The 20,082-nt window shown below is 34.9% G+C and overlaps 1 protein-coding gene across 2 annotated transcripts in view; it reads right to left on the bottom strand.

Annotated features, from left to right (window-relative positions):
* The window catches only part of LOC137393048 (N-alpha-acetyltransferase 25, NatB auxiliary subunit-like), a 50,645-nt gene that overhangs the window by 8,451 nt on the left and 22,112 nt on the right, over positions 1 to 20,082 (bottom strand). For both annotated transcript variants that reach the window (XM_068079436.1, XM_068079438.1), the window contains exons 6-15: positions 19,461 to 19,653; positions 15,628 to 15,711; positions 12,954 to 13,114; positions 11,773 to 11,963; positions 11,247 to 11,382; positions 10,125 to 10,328; positions 8,893 to 8,962; positions 4,439 to 4,586; positions 4,192 to 4,348; positions 651 to 760 (exon numbers count right to left, since the gene is read on the bottom strand). In XM_068079436.1, coding sequence (XP_067935537.1) covers positions 651 to 760; positions 4,192 to 4,348; positions 4,439 to 4,586; positions 8,893 to 8,962; positions 10,125 to 10,328; positions 11,247 to 11,382; positions 11,773 to 11,963; positions 12,954 to 13,114; positions 15,628 to 15,711; positions 19,461 to 19,653 — 1,454 coding nt within the window. The remainder of the gene's footprint in view (positions 1 to 650; positions 761 to 4,191; positions 4,349 to 4,438; positions 4,587 to 8,892; positions 8,963 to 10,124; positions 10,329 to 11,246; positions 11,383 to 11,772; positions 11,964 to 12,953; positions 13,115 to 15,627; positions 15,712 to 19,460; positions 19,654 to 20,082) is intronic.

Raw genomic sequence — 20,082 nt, 5'->3', positions numbered from 1 at the left:
GTAAATAGTTACTATAAATAGTTAGTATAAATGGGTGTTAATCCATGTATCTTTTATTCTGTGTGGTAATGATATTTCCCTAATGCATATATTCATCAGTAGTTAAAACTAGATCATGCCTACTAAATGAGTTTACAATATATATGGGAGGGGTTTATATGAGTGGGAGGGGTTTATATGAGTGGGAGGGGTTTATATGAGTGGGAGTGGTTTATATGAGTGAGAGGGGTTTATATGAGTGGGAGGGGTTTATATGAGTGGGAGGGGTTTATATGAGTGGGAGAGGTTTATATGAGTGGGAGGGGTTTATATGAGTGGGAGGGGTTTATATGAGTGGGAGGGGTTTATATGAATGGGAGGGGTTTATATGAGTGGGAGGGGTTTATATGAGTGGGAGGGGTTTATATGAATGGGAGAGGTTTATATGAGTGAGAGAGGATTGTGTGAGTGGGAGAGGTTTATATGATCGGGAGAGGCTTGTGTGAGTAGGTCAGGTTTGTAAGTCTTTCTATCCAGCGCTGTACACTATTTTAAGCATATAAAACAAATGAAAATAGTACAAAGAGAACATGTGAGAAGTGAAGATTGAAAAAGCTATGTAATGGAAGTGCAAAGGAACAACAAGTTTAGCTTAAGTAAAATGCAGTTACTTGTTCGTTAAAGGTGTGAAGTTTGTGGTTGTCGGTGAACTTCTCTCTATCCCAAGAATCTGAGGCTGGAATATCTCTATTATCTCTAAGCTGGTCCCAGTTGATTGTATCTATCAGAGTAAACAAAACATTGAGAGGTTACAATTGTTCAATTGCACTTTTACCTCTAACACGTCACCAACATATGTATCAGGACATTTTAATAAAAAACTATGTTAGGTAAGTTCTTACGAGTAAACCTCTGTAGAAGACTAACACTTCAATCAAAAACACACCCGTTCTTATGCCATATAAACTGTTTTCCTCAACACTAGTTTAAGAGACAGATCATGGAATTACAAATTTTTTTAAGCTAATTATTTAGAGATACTATCTAGAAAGGTACAGTTGTTAAATACAAACCCACCCAATCAATGATTTACCTTATCAAAAATTCATATCATGCAACAGGATGGCACTGAAAAAAGAACACTGACTTCTTAAACTGACAATTCTATGATTTTACAAACACTTTCCACAAGGAATCAAAGAGCGACGAAACTAAGGAAATTGATTTCTGGAGCGACCGATGTATTATGACACATTTTTATGGAGCATTTCACAAGTAAATTTGAAATATTTTCACAAGGCATGATTATTCTACAACATGAATTACAGCTTCCACTGTACTTGTAACACTTGAAGAAAACTCAGAGTGATAAAGAAATACTCTCAAGAAGTCCTTCACCGTATTAATTGCACTGAAGAGAAGTACTATTGTGGCCATCCAGGAAAGAACTGAACCTCTTAAAATATTTGAAATATTTATTATTCTCTTTCAGTAAAAATGACTTCTATTAATTTATTGTTCACATTTTCGAATGTTTAGCACTCTACTGCTATACATCTTTATGTAACAGTAATACAGCAATAGCCATTCAAGAGAAGTAATTAAACTTTCAGTACCTGGCTTTACCTGACTATTCGTTAAAGGGCAATGTCAAAGATTGCACCTACAATATAATAACTAGAAATTCCACTGTCATACAGCCCACGACCAAAGTGATATTGGAAAAAAGAAAGGGTACTGATGGTTGAGAAATGCAATATTAGCAGTCAAATAGGATAACTGCAATGGTAGCTGTAATGTACTGGGTGTTATTATATACAACAAATAGTAATAATGAAAGGAAAAGATTATATGTTTATATCTCTCCTCCTGCAAAAACAGAAATGCAATATTGGCCAATATTAGAAGTAAAATGCATTGATATTATTAGAATAACCAATATTATTTATATAGTAATAATAAAAAACCAATGCACAATTTTGTTTACATTTCCAAACGGCATAGCTAACAATATCACGAAGTTGTGATATTTATATAGATTTTTAGAAAATCTGTACTACGTAGTCATTGTCCTGTAGTCATCCAAACTTATAATTAATAATTGCAATAATCTCATTTGAACCGTTAGAAAAAATCTCATCGTCATGCCTTTACTTACACTGCGTTAGATTTTTAGAAAGTCTGTACTACGTAGTCATTGTTCTGTAGTCATCCAAACTTATAGTTAATTATTGTAATAATCTCATAAGAAACGATAAAAAATATCATCGTCATTTGCTTGCCTTTACTTATACTGCGTTGGACATCAGTTAGAATGTGAAAGTATTTAAATGTGTTGGCAAATGAAAATGAAAAAATTGAAATCAGCAAAAATGAAACGATTTCTGTACTCCTATGTTAATGGCCAAAACCTTCGGCAATTCGACAATGCTATAGACTGGTGAAAAGTGCACGTTATCTTTTCGTGAAATGCGCAAGACATCGTCATACTTCATCGTTCTGTTATCTGTCCCTCGGCGTTTTAATTTCCGGTCTTAACTTTTATTAAACCAAGCTTTTCAAGTGTTTTGTGGCGATTTTCGTTGAAATTAATCTGTCTATTTGTGTATAATCCGATCAGATGGGTAAGTTTTAAGATATTATCGAAGGTTTACAAAGACTTGGTAACATATTTAAATAGGTTTAAATGTGCTTTGTATCGTTATTATACTTTAACGACTTTACATTCCGATGCTTAAATTTTTTGATGAAATTTCTTGACGAGGGTTCGTCTCATTTTTGATTAATAATTTTCGTAAGTTGTGTGCGCATGCATTTATCATAAAACTCCCACACTTCCGCTCCGCTCGTGTGGTCGTGGGACTACAAAAGATCTGGTAAAAATGAATATCTAATAAATTTTTCATATCAAAAGCGTTTCGAATTTTTCAACAGAAAAATGTTACATTTTCTTTTTTGTTTGTTAGGCTGTAGCGTTTGAAATGCTATAGCAAGACTGCAGTGGTTGGCATGTAGTAGCCGCAATGAATCGCACTTGGCTTATAGGATGACAGACCAGAATTACAGACTATCGACTTTAGGCTTTAGTCGATAGAGCTTTTATAGAAAAGTTGCTTGAGCCACTTTTGAAATTACAGCTACAGATGCCAAAGTGCTTTACTAAACTCGCCCTGAATGTTAGCCACTAGGTAATTGTTGAGATTCTCAACCAGCTCTTGATTAACATAAAATGGCTTCAGTAGTAGCATTAACATCGACATCATAAATCCCACTTGGTCATTGTATGTCTGTATATCTGCAAGTCAATCTATATGCCATGGTTTTTCACATTTTTTGCCGAATTTCATCCAAACTTCACACGCACATGCTCCGTGCCTTCTGCCAGGTCGCCAATACTATTTGATATTAAAACTCCGTCTAGTTGCTGAGAACGAGCCTCTTAAACAACGAAACGTAACCAAAATGGCTGTAAAGTGACTGAGCTCATTGTGCAACACATTTGTGACATTTCTTATGGAACCAGCTGATGTAAAATTTTATGTTAATTAATTTTGTATCAAACATTTTTTTATAGACCATGTGGTTCAAGAGTAATGACAATTTACACGCCCCTCATCCAGTATTAGATTTTACAGAATATGTAATTACGTGCGGGTAAAGAAATTAATTTGGTAGCGAAAGAGTTAAAACTGACTTGGTATATGGAATGCTCTGGTCGTCACAATCTTATTACCTGTGGTTTCTTCAGTTCTCCAGTTTATATAAGTATAGGTATAGTATAGTTTGCTATATTTATACGGTCTTATTCTCGCCAGATTTTAATTCCGAACTATTGACCATGAATTACCTTGAACTTATCAAAATGGAGTTCCTTATTGACGGCGACCTTGGATTTCTTTAAATAATTCAACATTTTGAGGAACAAAGCAATTTTAGCCTATTGCATAAGGTCGCTTTAGTGCATTCACTAGCCTGATGTCTATATATTACTTGCCATAACATTTAGATCTTAAACTAATGGAAGTTAAAATAAAATTGTAAATTAGATATGTATATAAACTGCCAGTAACAAAAGTATAAAACTCGCATTGGTTACATCAAAATCCTTCTAAAATATACTAAAGTTGAAATATATATCTGGTTGAGCCGACAGGTTTGTTGAAGCCGACTGAGTTTAGCTCTTTCACTCTTTCAAAAATCATTGCCGCTCACCTTTCTCTGGAACCGATGGCAAGTATGTTACGGTGCATGCCAGTGCATCATAACTTTTACTCTCAAATATCATGTCAAGCACCTGCTTCTCATTGACAGCAATAGCGTACTGTACAGAATTAGCAGCGCGACGTTTGTAATCTCCAAACTCTTCAACCTGCGTATATAAAAATTTGCTTACAAACAAAAGGCAAGGCAACACCGACTGCGACAGAATGAAACCAAAAACAGTCAACCAACAGGTTACCTTAGAAAATGTTCCAAACTTGTAACACTGTATGAGACAGTCACAGATCTCTCGGTTTGAACTGTTGAAAAACTTGAGCATCTGGTCATAGTGTTGGCACGCAATCGAGAAATGACCATGGGCCATTGCCTGTCCGCTGTACAGGTATCTGCAATGACAGAGCTAGCTTTTAATACACTCTTGTTACCGTTAATAATGTATACCCATCTACATGGAGCGCTGTCAATGATGAACAAGGGCGAGTGAATTGGTCAAACCCAACCTAATTACTACATAATAATATATAATAATACATAACAGGAATATAATAATTACCTACTAAAGTGCAATCGACTGATCACCTACAGCTAAGAAATTGATTCACTCACAGCCGCAGCAAAACAGGTCTTGCAAATCAATCGCTTGCATTCGAGTAAATTTGTCTTCAGTAGAATTAATATTTCCACAATAGCCTATCACCAGTGCCTATACAGCTCTCTGGCGCTTTCTGACTTACAACTTTACAGTTTCAAGTACAAGCTTGCAGCTCATTTTATTAAACTATTATATAAGTATATGGCTTGAAATAAGCAAATATAAATGTATTGTTTCTCTACAGATTGTTATCTTCAAGAATTAGAAATTGAAATGTTCAGAATTAAGCTAACATAATCATTCACAAACATGACTTTTACAGCCGTTTGGCTTAAATATTTGAAATCAGAACAGAGCGAAGATTAATTCAGTGCATAATCATGGCTATCGACTAAATTCGCAATGAGTAACAATATTGCAAAACAGAAATTTATTTTTTCATCAAAAGAGTCCAGTATATTTCGCACATCGCTGTATAGATATATATAACCTTATGCATGACACACTAAATCAAAAAAGTTCTCAAAGTTCTTTCAAAGTTCTTAAATGAACAATTACACGCAAGTGATAACACAAGCAAAATGTCAATAATAACAATGGTAATATTTACTTGTATCTTATTTTGTAGTCACTATTTAAAGGTTGACTTGCAACAAAATTCACATTACAGTTATTTGGTGTCAAAAGGTTTACCATGCCTTACTCTGCTGTGTTGTAAGTGCAAAATATGTGGAAATGTGATTACAAGCTCTTAAAAGCTCGAAAACGAACAGTTAATCAAAGCCATCACGAAAATGCAGTAGTTTGGAATCTCTTTATTTCGATGATGTACTCAAACTTTGTGGTTATAGTTTTGACATGTGATGTTATCACGTGAAATTAAAGGCCAAAAGAGGCTCAATAAAAACGTTTCGTAGCACCAGTTTATGACAAACACTTCGAGTTCTACTGGAAAACCTGTATCAAATATATAGATGCTCGCTACTTTAAAGTTTCATTTCAGCCTGGTCTGATCATCTAGTCGTAATCTGATCATGTGACCCATACTTCCTGCCAAATTACACGAACAATTTCCGCAGCATTTTTCAACTATCCCATGTGACCAACAGGCTCCTCATGTTTACCAGAGGATGATATGCACTCCGAGCTAAGGTTAAATAATTAAACAAAATTTTACAGTAGGTTTTGAGATATCAGTGCTCAAAGTGACAGCATTACAATGATGATGAAATAGACATGTAAGAACAATAGACATGGTTTTATTGAATGTGAAAAGTATATTTGTGAAAACATTTTGACGAGTTAAGTTGCATTAAAGTGTAAAGAGAAGCCATCGTGTTCTGCTACGTCCCAATTGAGCCGTTTTGAAAAGGGATTACAATCTACGGCGTTTTCGTGATGGCTGCAATTAACTGCTCGTTTTTTAGCTTTTAAAGATGTGGTTGCGTCAAAAAGGTCGATTTAATGAAATTAAGACCAATAAAAGGGTAAAACATCAGCTACAATTTGATGTCATTTTTGTTTTTGTAGACCAATCCTGTCCAGAGATATATGCGTTTGAATGAGGCCATATTTTAAAAAGTTCACATTCCAGCGGGTGCTTTATCCGGGACGTAACTAGTGATACATCTGAAAAGAGTCCACGAGCGATAAATATAAGGTCGCTTCATTAGCCAATAATCAGCACGAAATTTTTATATAGGTCGTAATAAATGTTCACTCGTAAAACGCGCTGTCTGCGATCTCAAATTTAGGGATTTTACTCTATTATTAAATCGCATGGACATCGATATTTACTAAATTAATTAACATCGTTACTTTAATGAATTACTCGATCGACACGTTTTATTGACGAACAACAGAATTGTAAAAATTGCTGTAAAGTTACTGCAAATGTGGCTGCGAGTTTTCTAGGCATCATGTGGTTAAAGTGCTATGGAGGAAGATAGGAGAATGGAGATAAATTTATCTTTTACTTTGAGTCTCCTATAGATATACTGTTAAGTTTACATTCAGATTATATTTCCCTGTTTGAGGTTATAATGTAATTTCCTGCGCATGCGAGATACGTACAGTGAGTTCTTGACGGCTTCTTTTTAATACATAGCATCTAGCAATACAAAGGCTTAGATTGATGAATATGCTAAAAGTAATTATTGAAGTACTCACGAATACATTTACTAATTAATAGAATTATAACTTATTGCTATCCCCAATCATCGGTTTATAATTTTTTATCGTTCCACCTAGCTAAATTTGCTTAAAAATTTTCTTTGACAGTTTTAGCTAGTAAATTAGATTTATGGTTTGACTTTAGATGTTTACTTCTAACTTGTAGAAAGTGAAGAAAATCGATTGATTAATGCAAATCTTTATCTTCCAGAACCAAAGCTTCGAATCGTTGGCTTGGTGTACTTATGCCTATGTTAAACATTTATTCGTTTTTAAAATTACACTCGCAATCTATCTAACTCCCAATTTGAAAGCTTTCAGTAGATACACATTAGAATGACATATCTATGAATGACATATATTTATTGCATTTGTTTTACTGATTACAGGATGTTTAGTCGTTCCACCAGCCGAAGCAGCTTTGTCAGTGTGGAAACTGCCATAAGGGAAAAGAGAGACTTGAATGTGTGCTGCATAAACCATGTTTTGTTTGAGTTTGTTGCAGTAGATGAATTTGTCTTATTGTATCAGCTGAAACTATGTGAGTGGCCACGATTTGATGGATATTTTTAATAAAAGCTTTATGCAGAGATGAAAACTTTTTTGCTTGTAAGAATAATATAACCAAAAAATATTGTTGAAGATAATTCAAAACATGATTTGCAGAACATTGAATATATCATAGCCCCGTTGACACCTGTGCTGAAATCTTTTCTGATAGATGGAATTATGAAGTGCAATTGGAGCTGCATGGACAGGCACTTTTGCATAGCTCGACCATTTGTTTAGTACTTGAATCAACTAATAAAATGTTACCAGTGAATTTTTTTTTACAAACTGATACCAATAATGACTCGATAACATTGACAGTCGACTATACAATGTACATGACTTTTAGGGATGTAGTTGGTTTCGCCACATACCTATTCTTTTCAAAGACACAGCTTGCTTATTTTACTTATGGTAGTAAAAAACTAGTTTTCAGTGTGGGCAATGATATACAGCCCCTTCCCCAGGAAACGCAATGGGCATAATGTGGGCGGGGCTTTTGGGAGGCTGTATATCATTAGTGTGGGTAGCGATGGAACTGTGCCGATACAAAGACCTTATTCTACATAGTTCGCTTGACAGAATTACCGTAGACCGGTAGAATTGGTAGTATGTAGTAAGATGTTTACACAGCATTTAGAAGCTAATATGACAAGTTTTTAATTTTCCTTGTTTGAGACCTTTGAGACATTGGTAATGTATGTATCTGTAGCTGGATTTAAAATTTTATTCTAGCCAACTCGAGCAAATACAAGATAAAATATATGCTAATACAGCCGCGTAGGACTAGACTTTTAATGCAATAGCCGATGTGAATACGAGAGATAAAGACAGGTTGTATCACGCGTTACATCATTTTGGGCAAGTCTGGGTATGTTTTTTTGGCCTGAGCGTTTTTACGGCGATCAAATTTTTTCGATTTTAATCTTCAAATATCTTGACAATGAGATCGCCTAACACAACAAACAACATATCAACTGATAGACAAAAAAATACTTTCTTTTAAAATCAACTCAAATTTGACGTAACCACATCTTTAAGAGCTTGTAATCACATTTCCACATGTTTTGCACCTACAACACAGCAGACTAAGACATGGTGAATATTTTGGTACTAAATAACTGTAATGTGAATTTTGTTACAAGTCAACCTTTACGACTGCTCAGCCTAGAAGCTCTATTTTAATTAGTGAGCTGGCTATAAAAATTGACTGGCTATTTCACTGATGATTTGATTAGTAAAATGTGACCTTATGGCAGTTGACTGAGAGTACAGTTTAGATTTTATCATTTAAAAACAGGTGAGGTCACCTAATAAAGGCTCTTCCGTAATATTATGAGCAATGGGTAACAGGTTTGATCAAGTTGTGATGGCCTTACCCTACTGAATCATACAGAATCTGTTTGACTTCCATGTCTGTGATGAGCTGTGGGACTGGGCCATAAACACCTAAATAGTAGCAATATGGCACATGAATAGATATTCGATTCCAATTCATTGCAATGAAATACAAAGGCTGACCTACACATGTTTTACATCTCACAAAAACTCTGGAGTGTTGAACATTATAAGAGCAGACGGCCATGACTCCTACCTACAGCATATTTAACGGTAATACAGCAGGGCCACTTCAAACAATTCCAAGACTAAATTGGTGACCTTAGAACTTTCATTTTCCATATGAATGCACCACAATAAATCTGATTAGAAACTCAAAAATTCTCCTTCGCATGCAATGAGGACAACTCCCTTCAATGTCCATGTCCGTGTCCAAGGATTGTTAGTAACTTATAGACGCTAGTAACTTATAGACGCTAGTAACTTATAGACGTTAGTAACTTATAGACGCTAGTAACTTATAGTCGCTAGTAACTTATAAACGCTAGTAACTTATAAATGCTAGTAACTTATAGAAGCTAGTAACTTATAGAAGCTAGTAACTTATAGAAGCTAGTAACTTATAGACGCTAGTAACTTATAGAGGCTAGTAACTTATATACGCTAGTAACTTATAGATGCTAGTAACTTATAGACGCTAGTAACTTATAGACGCTAGTAACTTATAGAGGCTAGTAACTTATAGAGGCTAGTAACTTATAGACGCTAGTAACTTATAGATGCTAGTAACTTATAGACGCCAGTAACTTATAGACGTTAGTAACTTATAGACGCTAGTAACTTATAGACGCTAGTAACTTATAGACGCTAGTAACTTATAGACGCTAGTAACTTATAGATGCTAGTAACTTATAGAAGCTAGTAACTTATAGACGCTAGTAACTTATAGAGGCTAGTAACTTATAGAGGCTAGTAACTTAAGACGCTAGTAACTTATAGACGCTAGTAACTTATAGACGCTAGTAACTTATAGACGCTAGTAACTTATAGAGGCTAGTAACTTATAGACGCTAGTAACTTATAGACGCTAGTAACTTATAGACGCTAGTAACTTATAGACGCTAGTAACTTATAGACGCTAGTAACTTATAGATGATAGGCAGCAACGCTTATGTGTATCCGAAGATTTAATGGTACATCCTAACTTTGGCGAGAGTAAACAGAAATGGCTGGCTTATCAAAGTAAGTTGATAACTACTAATAAGGAACTTACCTATTGAAGTGTAAATGTAGACAAGGAGTAGAGATATTTGGTGAGTAGCAGGACTGATTTTAATAGCCTGTTCTAGCCAGGCCAGCGACTGAAGTATATATTTATCATCCCCAGTAGAAGCATAGACATCCATTAATATATGCACGGCTAAGATTATGTAATTGTCACATGTCTTCACATCAGTGCTCAGCACATCCTTCTCAACTAAAATTAAAACATAGACTTCAGTCTAGCTTGATTTCCTTGAAAAAACCTTTCGCTTGGTTAACCAATACACCCTGAAAAGGTTGACATTTTGGGATGTAACATAGGTTAACACGAATACGCTATATAAACCATGGTGCTTATTAAATAAAATAGTCATACAAAAGCCTAAGAACTGAGGGACTGAAACAACTATGTGTATCAAGATTGGGGCTGCGCAATATTATATCAACAACAAACTACCCACAATATTAGACCATTTACTACCCTCTAATGGCTAGCAATAGCAATACTGTTTACAAGAAGCCAACTTAAGCAGGTACAACTTCCTGAGAGCTGCCAATATAAAACAACGCATGTTGGACTGAAATTACTATATTTGAGTTACATCTTAGTCATTAAACAAGAGAAGACAACACCACACACATGCACTCCCAAATACGTGTAGTTCGTATAATACTGAGCAAAAATTAAAAAAACGAAAATGTCAGCCTAGAAACACCAGGGGGATAACTAGCCTGTTGGCAGCAATTCAGGATAACTTATCATCGGCTGACTGCTACCAGGACCAAACAAATACGATCAGTGCATGGTGCTGTATGATCAGTTCATGGTGCTGTATGATCAGTTTGTGATACTGTACGATCAGTGCGTGATACTGTATGATCAGTGCGTGATACTGTATGATCAATGTGTGATACTGTATGATCAGTGCGTGATACTGTATGATCAGTGCGTGATACTGTATGATCAGTGCGTGATACTGTATGATCAGTACAAAAAATACTGTATAAGTGAATGATACTGTATGATCAGTGCATGGTACTGTATGAGTACTTGTTGTACCCTACAAACTAGACCAAAAGATAAAAAGGATCGAGCTGTCAAGCATGGGCAGCTACAAGTTTCAATACATACCGGTGGAAGAGAAGCATAAAAAATGTGACCGTAGCAACTGAGCTCTAGAAACCTTTTCAGATTCTGAAAGACTGTTCAAGTTTCCACTGAGTCTCTCCAGCTGGTGCTGAAGTATGTGCCTCTGAATATCTTTAGTCTGAAAAGAATTGTAAAGCTAGCTACTAACAAAATTAGGAAAATTTTATAGGTCCAAGATTTTAGATACGATATAGCGAAATTGTTCATTATTGTTCATACAACCGTCAGATAGAATAAATGGAAAAAGGTTATGCATTCACAAAACTATTTACAATAAGTTGAAAAGTAGCAAGAGTTAGGAGCAAACCAGGGAGAACTACAGTAACTGTAGTTGCACATGTTGCTGCTAGACAGTTATTTCCTTTCACACTAATAAAAACTGATCAACTGATTCATGGCGCATTTGAGTGACAGATTTGAGTTTCTTGTCATTTAAAAATAGCATTGAGAAATGGTGACTGTGCCAGTTATATCATCCAGAGCCGAGAAAAAATCAAGATACACTCACGCTTGTGAGATGATATGCTTCCTCAGCGCTTGGATCCTTAAGACCGATTGCGCGGAAGACTTTGCCTAAGAATTCCTCATCTCCACCAGAAGGTAGGAGCAGAACAAGGTATTTGGAGAGGTCTTTGTAGCAGCACTGCTTGCTGCCAAACATCTCACAGTACTGCAGGAAGTACTCAACCAAACGACTGCCTGTGAATCCACATAAACATGAAAATTTCATAGAGCACAAACAGATTAGTTTTCATAACCTCTGGTGTTCTCACACAAAGCGTGCAATTCAAGAGCAAAGAAACTCTCTCTAAGCTAATAAACTGTCTGATAGCACTAAAGCTGCTACAAACTGGCGCAGCGCTTAATAGCGTTTGTTATTGGACCACGTTAGTGTGAAACAATGTGTTGACACCACGCTATGCGGCAGAGTCCTTGAACAGTTAGTCCGCTGGTATCATGCATTTTGGGGTATGACTTAAAAACATCTACTGTCTCAAGTGGTCATTTGATGATGCATAATTACTATTGGTTGTGGCAACTGACCATTGAATTGGCAGTGTTCGAACCTTGTTATGATCTTGAAAACTAATAGCTGAAGTTTTCAGTTACGCTATCGCATAACGCAAAACCCCTGCAGAGACAGACACGAAACAACCGAAACAACCATGTTTGCATCCCTTTGACAACTGTTGGCATACTAGCAAAACACGCGAAGCTGCATTGAAGTGAAAATGATTCATCATCAATGTTATCTCCATGGTACAGGAAAACCTTTGGATTATTGCTTCATTATTGCTCCTATCCCTTCAGATTATTGGTGCAACAGTGGGGTGGATTGCTTCCTATTCCTTCAGATTATTGGTGCAAAAGTGGGTGTGGATTGCTTCCTATTCCTTCAGATTATTGGTGCAAAAGTGGGCATGGATTGCTACCTATTCCTTCAGATTATTGGTGCAACAGTGGGCGTGGATTGCTTCCTATTCCTTATTATGCTTCCTATTCCTATTCCTTCGTTATGCATTACAGAAGAAAATTCCGCAATACTCTTGACAACTGCTACATTTTCCTGCATATAATCACCATAACACAATTCTATAACCATCCAGGATCTATTTAATTAGAAAACAAAATGACCTTGCTTGACTTATAACAAGCCTACCGATACATAAAGAACAGAACTGCACTTACGATAGCCATCGCTATTGCCTTTGGATCGCTCTAATAAAACAGCATTGAACTCTAACATTGCGAGGAGAGGAGCTCGTTGAGGTTTAGTAACTAATGAATTAGTCTCGCTGTTCTTCGTAAGAAACTCTGTCGCAGAGTCCAATGTGCTGTCACAGTCAATGCTGAAGAAAGTAAGAAAAACATGCAACAATATTTTTGCTGAATAGCTCTATTTCTAAATATATCTATTGCTGAATAGGAGTATTGCTTTATCGTCAAATAGCTCTATTACACAAATGGTAAGTAGCTGTATTATTTAAATGCTCCGATTCCGATTATCTACATGCAAGGGTATAGAAATAGGGTACGCGAATGGCATTAGGATTCCAATCTCACGCTAGGTGATTTTGTCAACCTTAAAGGTTGACTTGCAACAAAATTTACATTACCGTTATTTGATATGAAAAGATTCACCATGTCTTACTCTGTTGTGTTGTAGGTGCAAAATATGTGGAAATGTGAATACAAGCTCTTAAAAGCTCAAAAATGAACAGAAAATCGCAGCCACGAGACCACCATAGTTTGGATTCCCTTTCCAAAACAGCTCAAATGTGATGTAGTTGTGAGAGATGGTTTCTGTTTACACTTTCTTGCAACCTTATTCGTCGAAATATTTTCACAAGTATACTTCACGCAATCAATAAAACTATGTCTATTGTTCTTACGCGTCTGTTTTATCGGCATTGTAATGCTGTCACTTTTAGCACTGATATTTTATAACTTATCGTAAAAAGTCGTTAAACTTTTTAACCTTGGCTCGAAGGAGTACATATGATTGTCTGATAATCATGACGAGCCTGTTGGTCACTTGTGATAATTGAAAAGTGCTGCAGAAATTATTTGCGATGTATTGGGTCACATGATCAGATTACGACTTACCAATTACACCAGGCCGAAACAAAACTGTAAAGTAGCGAGCATCTATATTTGATACGGGGTCTTCGGTAAAACCCAAAGTGTTTGTCATAAACTAGTACTACGATGAGTTTTATATTGAGCTTTGTATTGACCTTTCAATTCACGTGAGAACATACGTGACAAGATGATAACCAAATTTCGTGGTTACGTCATCGAAATAAAGAGATTCCAATCTACGGCGGCTTTTCATTTTTGAGCTTTTAAAAGCTTGTAATCACATTTCCACATATTTGGCACTTACAACACAACAGAGTAAGACATGGTGAATCTTTTGATACCAAATAACTGTAATGTGAATTTTGTTGCAAGTCAACCTTTAAAGGTTGACTTGCAATAAAATTCACATTACAGTTATTTGGTATCCAAAGATTCACCATGTCTTACTCTGTTGTGTTGTAGGTGCCAAATATGTGGAAATGTGATTACAAGCTCTTAAAAGCTCAAAAACGAAAAGCCGCCGTAGATTGGAATCTCTTTATTTCTCTGACGTAGTCATGAAATTTATTTATTGTCTTGTCACGTGATGCTCTCACGTGAATTGAAAGGCCAATAAAAAGCTCAATATAAAACTTACCGTAGCACTAGTTTATGACAAACACTTCGGGTTTTACCGAAGACCCCGTATTAAATATAGATGCTCGCTACTTTACAGTTTTGTTTCGATTTGGTCTAATCGGCAAGTCGTAATCTGATCATGTGACCCAATACTTCGCAAATAATCTCTGCAGCACTTTTCGATTATCACAGGTGACCAACAGGCTCGTCATGATTATCAGACAATGATATGTACTCCTTCAAGCTAAGGCTAAAAAATTAAACGAATTTTTACGGTAAGTTATAAGATATCACTGCTAAAAGTGACAGCATTACAATGACGATAAAACAGACTCGTAAGAACAATAGACATGGTTTTATTGAATGCGTGAAGTATATTTGTGAAAATATTTCAACGAATAAGGTTGCATGAAAGTGTAAACAGAAACCATCCTGTAACAACTACAGCCCATTTGAGCCGTTTTGGAAAGAGAATCCAAACTACGACGGTCTCGCGTGGCTGCCATTGACTGTTCGTTTTTTAACTTTTAAGAGCTTGTATTCACATTCCCACATATTTTGCACCTACAACACAACAGGGTAAGACATGGTGAATCTTTTAATATCAAATAACTGTAATGTAGATTTTGTTGCAAGTCAACTTTTAACATAAGCAAAACAATGCTGGCAACAGCTAAAATATTTGAAAATTACCATGTCAATTTATTGCAGGATCCTTCACTAAACCTTTCCTTTGAAGGAAAGTGCTGTGCAAAGATTATATATTTGTAGTTTTGTTTAAAACATCAGATATTTGTAGTTTTGTTTGTTTTTATAAATTGACAAATGTTGTGAAGGAGCAAAGTTTGATGTGTGGAAATTGCAGGAAGGCTCGGTATGATTTGAGAACCTCAAATGACAAGCCCTCTAGATTTCATTTAAAAGTCAAACGGCAGAAATGTAAAGAGGAGTTATGTTCCCAGAGATGGTTTTGAAGCTTATCTAAAACCTTCATTTTCTGTCCTCAGACACTGCTACGAGCTTTGTCCAAGACCTAATCAATAGAATTCGAGAATAGACGTGCATAGCATCTCTCTCCACAAGCCTGATCACCTGTAAAATCAACTGTCATACCATTAATAAAAGGAGAAAAGCAACTAAAACATCTGTCAGATTAAAATACCTGTCTGATGAAGGAGTGAACTCAGAATCGACCATCTTGAGACAAGTTGATATGTAACTGGTGTAGAATTCCCAGTTGTCTGGCCTAAACAATACAACAAAGCTCAAAACACTTCCAGTCCAGAAAAAAATCTTTGTCATAAATAATATATAAGTTTTTAATTCAGACAACCTCAAAATAAAATGAAAATGTCAAATAAATGGCTAGGATTACGCACACGACCTCCACAATGTCAATCACCTAGCAGCTAACACACTGCCGGTTTTCAATTTTGTTTCCATATTTCGTGTAACTTTTAAATAATCTTGAACTTTGGTACAAATCATAAGATTATTAATTTAGATTGTACATGTAGCATATATCTTCATATATTGTAGAAAACTGACAAAGGACTGCAGTCTAAAGGTTGCTTTTGCTGAAGCTAATATTAAACCATAACTGTCACGAACAACTTTTATCGTACTTTCTAGGTAAATCAGACACGCTGATTCCGATTTTGTACTCAAAATAAAGATTAGTCCACTAACTTTCAGAGTAATGAAGGCTTTTTTACAGCGTTTTAGTATCGGTCTCGAAAACAAGACGATCAGCATAACAAGCTCCGCCCATAAATATGTGACGTAACCATAGAGTTATCTCCCCCTATAGTGATAACTGTGCATTCAACAACACGAGAGTTTCCGGTGCCAACAAGGAGCGTTTAGGCCACGCCCCTTTTTTGTGCTAGTCAATCGTAGTGATCGACAGAACAATAACGTCAGCCATGAGAATGATCATGAATTTCCAGTTAAGACAGTAATTATTGCTCATATTAAAGAAATGATGATTATAGTTTATTACTCTAATATATGCTTATTATTTAAAGCAATTCAATACCTACATGCATTGAAAAGGCACTGAATAGATGGTGTTAAGTAAGTGAGTTAATGCAATCAGTTACTCCAATGATATACAGCCCCCACACATGAGGGGCTGTATATCATTGGTTATTCATAGATAAGATGGATAGTCATACTGGGGTTGTATTACATTGGTGTGATGGGAAGCTAATCGACTGCCATCAACTGAAAGTATTGACATTGTATGGTGATAGAGTGATTCATTGTCACCTCAGTTCACAAACAGCCCTTGCATGTAATATTAGATTTCAATGCATATCAATCAAATACATAGACTAGCTTGAAGCAAAGATGTCCACTAGTTAGTGGACATCTTTGCTTGATGTAAGCAAGCAAAAAGTTTGAAAGTCAGAGTGGCAAATGTTGTTATATGTTAGATAAAAATAAATTATACTTAATTATAATTATTTAAAAATAAAATAGACTTTTTATTACTTTATTTATTAAATAAAGTAATAAAAAAGTAGTTGTGAATTACTTTATTTATTAATTATTACATTAAAAATTAAGTTAAATTATTATTAAATAAAGTAATAAAAATTAGCTATGATTACAATAATTTTTCATTGTACATGTAATCATAGCTAAACAGATTATATTTAGCATTACTTGCTAATTATTTTACATTTAAACACATTTGCAGTTTCATTTTTCTTAATTCATTTTAACAAAAAACTTCTTTCATGATATGAAGTTTAAAAGTGGTAGTTGTTTGAAAAAGCTTGAAAACATTTACCGTTGTTTTTATTTTCTCTCTTCTCTTCATTTATTTCAATTACACAAAACACTTTTCATAATATGTAGTTTGAAAGTTAAAGTGGTAAATGTTGTTATATGTTAAATAAAAATAAATTATACTTAATTCTACTAACTATAATTATATAAAAATAAAATAGACTTTGTTATTACCTTATTTATTAAATAATTTTTCTTTGTAATCATAGCTAAACAGATTATATTTAGCCATTACTTGCTAATTATTTTACATTTAAACACATTTACAGTTTTATTTTTTTTCTTAATTTATTTCAACAAAACACTTCTTTCATGATATGAAATTTAAAAGTTGTAGTTGTTTGAAAAAGCTTGCAAACCTTTAGAGTTGTTTTCTTTTTCCTCTTAATTCATTTAAACTGCTTAAAAATATTTTCTCATGATATGAAGTTTAAAAGTTAGAATAGTAAATGTTATATAAAAATAAATGTTCTGTCCAAATACTTTTTTATTACTCGGGCAACACCGGGTAGTACAGCTCATAGTTGATGGCAGTTGATTAGCTTCCCATCACACCAATGTCATACAACCCCAGTATGACTATGTATGTTATCTATGAGTAACTGCTGCCATTACCTTCACTTTCACTCACTATCTATTCAGTGCCTTGGCAAGTCATGTAGGTATCAGGGATTACGTGTATGTCACAATTTCCATTTTCATTTCCATATTATTTCCATTTCCATATTATTTCCATTTCCATAATTCATTTCCATATTAATTCCATTTCCATAATTCATTTCCATATTATTTCCATTTCCATATTATATCCATTTCCATAATTCATTCCATATTAATTCCATTTCCCTACTTCATTTCCATAGTATTTCCATTTCCATATTATATCCATTTCCATAATTCATTTCCATATTAATTCCATTTCCCTACTTCATTTCCATTTCCATAAAAGTTCCATAATTCATTTCCATATTAATTCCATTTCCATAATTCATTTCCATATTATTTTCATTTCCATAGCATTTCCATAATTCATTTCCATATTATTTCCATTTTCATACCATTTCCATACTTGTAAAATAAAATTTCCATATCCATTTCCCTAAAATTATGGAAATATTTATGTTTATGGAAATGAAAAAGTAAACATTTCCATAATATGTTTAGCAATCCCTGGTAGGTATTGAATTGCTTTAAATAATAAGCATATATTAGAGTAATAAACTATAATCATCATTTCTTTAATATGAGCATTAATTACTATCTCAACTGGAAATTCATGATCCTTGTTTAACCCTTCTCATGGCTGATGTTATTGATCTAGTCAATCACTACGACTGACTAGCACAAAAAAGAGGCGTGGCCTAAACGCTCCTTGTTGGCACCGGAAACGCTCGTGTAGTTATCACTCTAGGGGGAGATAACTCTATGGACGTAACCTAGCTTTTTAGGAACAGAAGTTACGTAGGGATGTTTAGACCAATTTAGAATAATAGAGATGGGTGTTTTAAAATACATTAATATCTAAATTCAGCCTTAAAAATAATATCAGTCTTTTCTGAAAGGTCGATAAGCTATTTAGCATTGCATATTTAAAATAGGGCGATAACAACGCTAGCTTGTGATAAAACTGCGCTTGTTGAGCTCACTTTTCTCGGCGTTCAGCCCATTTAAACATCATGTAACAAGATACAAGCAATTTTAAATAGTTTATATCCCTTTCATAAAAAACTGAAGTTATTTTACAGGCTGGATTTAGATAATAATGGGTTTTAAAACACCCATCTCTATTATTCTAAATCGGAATAAACATTCCCAACTTTCGTACCTGAAAAAGCTAGGTTTCGTCACATATTTATGGGCGGAGCTTGTAATGCCGATTGTGTTGTTTTCGAAACGGATATTGAAACGCTTTAAAAAAGCCTAAATGACTTTGAAGGTTAGTGGACTAATCTTTATTTTTAGTACAAAATCGGAATTAGCGTGTCTGATTTACCTAGTAAATAAGATAAAAGTTGTTCGTGACAGTTATGGTTTAAGCCTACTGACACTGACAATCATGCCTACTCCTTTACAGAGCACTCCTCTCCCTCCACAGAACATCAATCTACCATTACAGAATGGTATGTTCCTTTTATAAAGCACTCACCAGCGAGTCATTCGTAAAATTATTCAAAACTGAAGTATCGTTAAAATAGTCACCTATCCAGGATCAACTGCTTATAAAAAGCATTTGCCTCATCCAGCCGACCCAAAAGAATGAGAAGCTCAGCTATTCGTGTCCTCTTGAATATTTCATCCGTCATAAGGTTTTTGCCCATCTCACCTCGGAGCACATCGAGAGACTCAGCGTACTTGTTTTGCTTCTCGAGTATAAGACATAGCAATGTAACTTCTACAAGCACAAAGAATCCAAGGTTTACCAGGCCACTTCTGCAAGTGTAGTTTTAGGAAGAATCTTGTAACAGGTGGTGAAAAAACAGGTCACAGTTTGAGTCCTATCGCATGCAATTACATTTTATAGTCTGCTGCATTATTTAACACTGAAAGAAAAAGTTTTTGAGGGTTTAAATGATGAAAAATAATTAACAAAAAAATAACAAAGCAATATCCGCAATATTATATAACAAAAAATAATAGTAAGATTTATTGAGAATGCCTATTACTTAGATGGAGATTGGTAAACCACCCATAAAACCAAATTATTTCATGTAGTCCTTTGATACAAATGTCAAGCATTCACGCCAGCTGTTGAAGGTGATGGTATGCCGGCCAGAAGGAACTTGACTTTGATGCGTCAGGAAGATAGAAATTTCTTGAGAAG

This window comes from Watersipora subatra, chromosome 4, assembly GCF_963576615.1.
Source record: "Watersipora subatra chromosome 4, tzWatSuba1.1, whole genome shotgun sequence".
Classification (NCBI taxonomy): Eukaryota; Metazoa; Bryozoa; class Gymnolaemata; order Cheilostomatida; family Watersiporidae; genus Watersipora; species Watersipora subatra.
This window is presented reverse-complemented; position numbering and strand designations above follow the sequence as displayed.